The 5,798-nt window shown below is 57.9% G+C and overlaps 2 protein-coding genes across 2 annotated transcripts in view; both read right to left on the bottom strand.

The window, feature by feature from the left end:
• PRAM1 (PML-RARA regulated adaptor molecule 1) overlaps positions 1–555 on the bottom strand; it is a 16,484-nt gene extending 15,929 nt beyond the window's left edge. Inside the window, 1 exon segment of the mRNA XM_017880039.1 lies at positions 499–555. Within this exon segment, the coding sequence (XP_017735528.1) occupies positions 499–555 (57 nt within the window).
• A 4,637-nt stretch (positions 556–5,192) lies between these two features.
• ZNF414 (zinc finger protein 414) overlaps positions 5,193–5,798 on the bottom strand; it is a 4,235-nt gene continuing 3,629 nt past the window's right edge. Inside the window, exons 8-9 of the mRNA XM_017879903.1 lie at positions 5,762–5,797; positions 5,193–5,675 (exon numbers count right to left, since the gene is read on the bottom strand). Coding sequence (XP_017735392.1) covers positions 5,602–5,675; positions 5,762–5,797 — 110 coding nt within the window. The 3' untranslated portion in view covers positions 5,193–5,601. The remainder of the gene's footprint in view (positions 5,676–5,761; position 5,798) is intronic.

The following is a 5,798-nucleotide window of genomic DNA, read 5'->3' as shown; positions in this document are numbered from 1 at the left end:
AAAAAAAAAAAAAAAAAAAAAAAGAATGAAAGAACAAGTGGCCGGGCCCGGTGGCTCACGCCTGTAATCCCAGAACTTCGGGAGGCCAGGCGGGCGGATCACCTGAGGTCAGGAGTTTGAGATCAGACTGGCCAACATGGTGAAACCTCGTCTCTACTAAAAATACAAAAATTATCTGGGCGTGTTTGTGCACACCTGTAATCCCAGCTACCTGGGAGGGTGAGGCGGGAGAATTGCTTGAACCCGGGAGGCGGAGGTTGCAGTGAGCTGAGATTGTGCCATTGCACTCCAGCCTGGGTGACAGGGCGGGACTCCGTCTCAAATAAATAAATAATAAATAAATATAAATAAATAAATCAAGCAATTCTTGGCCACAGTAGGTGCTCAATCAAGGTAATTAAGGGATTGGATGACAGCTGATGGATTCCCAGGTGCCTGGGTCTGTCACACTGCTCGTGCACTCTCGCAGCTAGGAGGGTCCAGACAGGGCGCGCGCACCAAGGCACCACGGGGGCGCCGTGGGGGTGACGCGCAGGTCCCGGCGCGGTCCGTCATGGTGCGCCTCCCCACCAACTCCCCTTTGTGTATTTGGCACCTCCGTAGGGGCTCCCGGCAGGGTTCCGCGCGGCACGGCCGCAGATAGGGACCGAGGGCTCTGGAATCCCTATCGGTCCGGAGAAGCGAGCCGGGACCAGGGGGAGTGAGAGTTCGTTAGGGCGCGGCTCCGGAACTCTGCGGGTTCGGACACCGGAACAAGTGTGCGCAAGGGGAGGAGCCCGGGGAGCACGTGAGCGGCGGAGCCCAGGACCGCGGGGCGCTTTCCACCTCCCTGCTCCCGGCCCGGGGTGAGGGTAACCGGACCGGCACCTGCAGATGACAGCTGGGGCTGGACAAATGCCGGGTGGTGCACGGGCCTCTGGACGGCCTCAGAGCTGTTCAGCACGTACCCGCGGCTTCCAGCCAACCTGCCTGCTATCCGCACCGCGCTCCCGGCTTTCGTTCCCTGGAGTCTGAGACTCCTGGGCGCCCCCTGCTGGGCGGAGCCGGGGCCCAAGAGGACTGGGTTCCTGTGCATGGGGGTTGGGAGCCGGTTTGAGGGTAGGAGGTCGTTTTTGTAGTGGACAGGGTGAACGGCGGAAGCCAGGTGGTGACCCAGCTCCCCAGGCCTCTGGGCAGTCAGTTCAGAGGGCAGTGTGATAGCCGTGGGCCCGCTGTACACACAGGAAGGGCTGTCCCATCTCCGTGGGTGACGAGGTAGGGGAGAGGTCCCTGGACGGAGGTGTAGGCTCTGGGTCTCTCTGGAAAGGTAGTGACAGACTGGGAAGTAGCGTGGCCTAGATCTGGGGGTGGCCGAATGAGGAAATTGATGGGGACGAAGACTCCTGCTGGCCCCGGGACCCTGGAGAGGGTTTAGGAGCCTGGGGGACAGAGAACACAGCGCTATCTCTGGAGATGGGGGACAGGCTTGGACTACAGCCAGATCTAGAGACCTCCAGAGTGCGGGAACAGGGGCGTGTCCTCTGGACCTGCTGCCAGGGTTTTCTCATCCCTTGGTAACTGTGCGCAGCTCCCAAGACGGTGCAGAATCAGTGACCCTGACTTGGAACTGGTGCTGGCTAGAGGCCTCCTAGCCTCACCTTCTCTATGTATCTGTAAAATGGGCCCCTTCACCTGTCCCACCCTCCTCCCCAGGTCAAGAGGGTCCCAGGCAGCCATGGGCTTGGGACGTGAAGTTCTCAGCAGACATTTCCCAAGCCCCTCCTCTCCCCGCAGCCTCTTCTCATCCTCCCATCCACCCCAAGGGCTCACCCGTCATCATGACACCCTTTTAAGGACAAGGTAATTGGGAGGCAGGGAGCTCGGGTCTTTTCCAGGGCCGCACAGTGGTGGTTTCAAGGCTTCTGGCTGAGAAGGGGGAGCTTAGGGGGCCTTGGAGCCCTGGGGCCTCCTGATGGCCTGTCCAACCCCATCCTGAGTGACAGCCACCTCAGCTGGGGCCTATGGGTGCTGGGAGAGTGGACACCCAGCCCAAGCCACGTGAGCTGAGGCTGCAGCCCCATCACATCACAGCCCCATCAAGGACAGGGCAGTCTTCAGGGCCCTGGTGAGGCTGTGGGCAGTGGGGCAGACAGACGGGTCCTAAGGGCCTGAGGATCCCCTCCTGCCCCTTGCAGTGGCTGATGGGCTTCTGGAGCCCAGAGCTGTCCATCTTTGAGGTGACATGGCACTAAGCAGGTGTGGGGCAGGTGGCCCTTGGCTTGTCTACCTGGATGGCTTTGACTCAGAGCCTGAGGTGGACACGGTGGTGGATGAAAAATCCAAAGAAGATAGGTGCGGTGACTCACACCTGTAATCCCAGCACTTTGGGAGGCTGAGGCAGGTGGATCAGCTGAGATCATGAGTTTGAGACCAGCCTGGCCAACATGCTGAAACCCCATCTCTACTGAAAATACAAAAAATTAGCCAGGCATGGTGGAGGGCACCTGTAATCTCAGCTACTCAGGAGGGTGAGGCAGGAGAATGGCATGAACCTGGGAGGTGGAGGTTGCAGTGAGTCGAGATGGCGCCACTGCCCTCCAGCCTGGGCGACAGTGCGAGATTCAGTCTCAAAACAAACAAACAAACAAAAAATCTGAGGAAAACGACACGGAAGGTGTTGGGGGGCAAGGAGAAGGTAGGAGGGCAGTGCCAGAGGAGTGGGGTCCGGGGGCCCCGTCCAGGGGTCACTAGTATGTTGGCTGCAGATGCCAGGATGAGGTGAGGGGGAAGCCCGAAGTGGATTTAGAGAATGGAGAAAGAGGAGGAGATAAGATTGAGACAGGTGGACTGGGGTGAAGGAGGTCCCTGGGCTATTGGGAGAACAGGATCTTCATCGACAGGGCTGTGGGAAGCCACTGAAGGGTGCTGGGCAGGACAGGGGAATGATCAGAAGAGACCCTGGCAGGTGCGGTGGCTCACACTTGTAATCCCAGCACTTTGGGAGGCCAAGGTGGGTGGATCACCTGAGGTCAGGAGTTCGAGACCAGCCTGGCCAACATGTTGAAACCTCATCGCTACTAAAAACACAAAAAGTTAGGCGGGGGTGATGGCAGGCGCCTGTAATCCCAGTTACTTAGAGGCTGAGGCAGGAGAATCATTTGAATCCAGAAGGCCGGAGGTTGCAGTGAGAGCCGAGAGCGTGCCACTGCACTCCAGCCTGGGTGACAGAGCAAGACTGTCTCCCAAAAACAAAAACAAAAAAGGAAGAAGAGGAGACCATTTTCAGTCTTGGGGGAAGGGCAGGTTGGGGAGAGTAGGGGTTGGGCTAGGGGACCCTGGGACTGGCGAGATGAGGATAGAAGGGAGAGGAATCATGGAGGTAAAACCAGCCTCCAAGGGGTGGTTGTGGACATCACCCGAGACTTCCATACCCGGGAGGGACACTGGCTTCCGGGGTGAAGAGAAAGTCCAGGCCACGGAGGGCTGGCCTTGACCCACCCTGCTCCTCAGAGCTGGGACGTGGTGGAAACCGGTGTGGCAGACAGTGAGGAGGATGAAGGCCTGAGCCCCCAGCCGGCCTCCCCAGTCCTAAAGAATTCTTCCCCTTGAGTCAGTACGGGGTTCGGGGTCTGGGGGTCTTCAGGCCATCCTGGCCAGTCCCCGCACTTTCTCAGGACCAGCCTGTCCCCGGAGCTCCTGGGACTGTTTTTTTTTGTCTCCCAGGCCAGGGTTGCAATGGTGTGATGATGGCTCACCGCGGCCTTGAACTGCTGTGCTCAAGTGATCCTCCTGCCTCAGCCTCCCAGGTAGCCACCACGGCTGGCTATTTTTTTTTTTTTTTTAGACAGAGTTTCGCTCTGTCACCCAAGCTGGAATGCAGGGGCTTGATCTTGACTCACTGCAACCTCCGTCCCACCGGGTTCAAGCCATTCTCTTGCCTCAGGCTCTCGGGTAGCTGGGATTACAGGTCCCCACCACCATGCCCGGCTAATTTTCATATTTTTAGTAAAGATGGGATTTTGCCCTGTTGGCCAGGTTAGTCTCAAACTCCTGACCTCAAGTGATCTACCCGCCTTGGCCTCCCAAAGTGCTAGAATTACAAGCATGAGGCATGAGCCACCGTGCCCAGCCACGCCTGGCTATTTTTTTGTTTGTTTGTTTGTTTGTTTTGAGATGGGAGTCTCGCTCTGTCGCCCAGGCTGGAGTGCAGTGGCGCGATCTCGGCTCACTGCAAGCTCCGCTTCCTGTGTTCACTCCATTCCCCTGCCTCAGCCTCCCGAGTAGCTGGGACTACAGGTGCCTGCGACCCTGCCCAGCTAATTTTTTGTATTTTTTAGTAGAGATGGGGTTTTACCGTGCTAGCCAGGATGGTCTCGATCTCCTGACCTCGTGATCCACCTGCCTCGGCCTCCCAAAGTGCTGGGATTACAGACGTGAGCCACCACGCCCAGCTTGTATTTTTTTGGGGGGGGTGGGGGTAGAGATGGGATCTTGCTATGTTGCCCAAGCTGGTCTTGAACTCCTGGCCTGTGACGCCCCGCCTGCCTCAGCTTCCTAAAGCACTGAGACTGCAGACATGAGTCACCTCTCCTGGTTATGGGCTTTTTATTATTTTTTTTTATTTTTGAGATGGAGTTTCACTCGTGTTGCCCAGACTGGAGTGCAATAGCACAGTCTCAGCTCACTGCAACTCCCACCTCCCAGGTTCAAGTGATTCTCCTGCCTCAGCCTCCCAAGTAGCTGGGATTATAGGTGTGCGCCACCACACCTGGCTAATTTTTTGTGTTTAGCAGAGACGGGGGTTTTAGCATGTTAGTTAGGCTGGTCTTGAACTCCTGACCTCAGGTGCTCCACCTGCCCGGGCTTCCCAAAGTGCTGGGATTACAGGCGAGAGCCACTGTGCCCGGCCAGGATTTTTTTTTTTTTTTTTTTTTTTTTTTTGAGAGGGAGTCTTGCTGTGTTGCACAGTCCGGAGTGCAGTGGCACGATCTCGGCTCACTGGAAGCTCCACCTCCCACGTTCACACCATCTTGCTGCCTCAGCCTCCCCAGCAGTTGGGACTACAGGCGCATGCCGCCATGCCTGGCTAATATTTTTTTGTATTTTTAGTAGAGAGGGGGTTTCATGTCTGTAAACCCAACGTGTTAGCCAGGATAGTCTCGATCTCCTGACCTCGTGATCCACCCGCCTAGGCCTCCCAAAGTGCTGGGATTACAGGCGTGAGCCACCGCAACCGGCCCCAGCCGGGACTTCTTAAAAGAAAACTGGAAAGTCCCATCCCATTTGGTTTCTGGACAAGGGAGAACAGTGCCATAGTGGGTATTGGGGACCTCAACCACAGCTGGAGGTGGGGACCTGGGTCCCAGGATTGGGGTGATGGGGAGATAGGACACAGGTGGGCTGAGGCTTGCACCTGTGGACCCAGGTGGTCCTCCCAAGATGTGATCGCTCCATGACTGCTGGGGTCCAGCCCACTGCACTTTGGAGGGGCGAGGGATGGGAACACAGCACAGGCTGGCTCATGGCGCCTTCTTTATTGTCCACCCCCAACCCCCTTCCCTGCACCCCCTCCAAATGACAAAACTACCCACATCCCATGGGCCACCCCGAAAGCGGCGGGGTTCAGAGCTGCGAGAACACTGGAAGCTCCCCCTCTGAAAGCAGCGGCGACACCTTGGGTGCAAGCGGGGCCGGATCTGGGTGGGGCAGAGGAGGGGGGCGCCTGAGCCTCAGCGCCTTGGACCCCCGCCCCCCTCTCCACCCGCGCATTCCTCGGCCTTACCCGCGGGGGCGTCGGGGCGCGGTGGCCCGGGCGCGGG

Source organism: Rhinopithecus bieti, unplaced genomic scaffold (genome assembly GCF_001698545.2).
Source record: "Rhinopithecus bieti isolate Rb0 unplaced genomic scaffold, ASM169854v2 scaffold_10589, whole genome shotgun sequence".
NCBI classification, from domain to species: domain Eukaryota; kingdom Metazoa; phylum Chordata; class Mammalia; order Primates; family Cercopithecidae; genus Rhinopithecus; species Rhinopithecus bieti.
The sequence above is the reverse complement of the archived record's forward strand: the minus strand, read 5'-3'. Positions and strand labels throughout refer to the sequence as shown.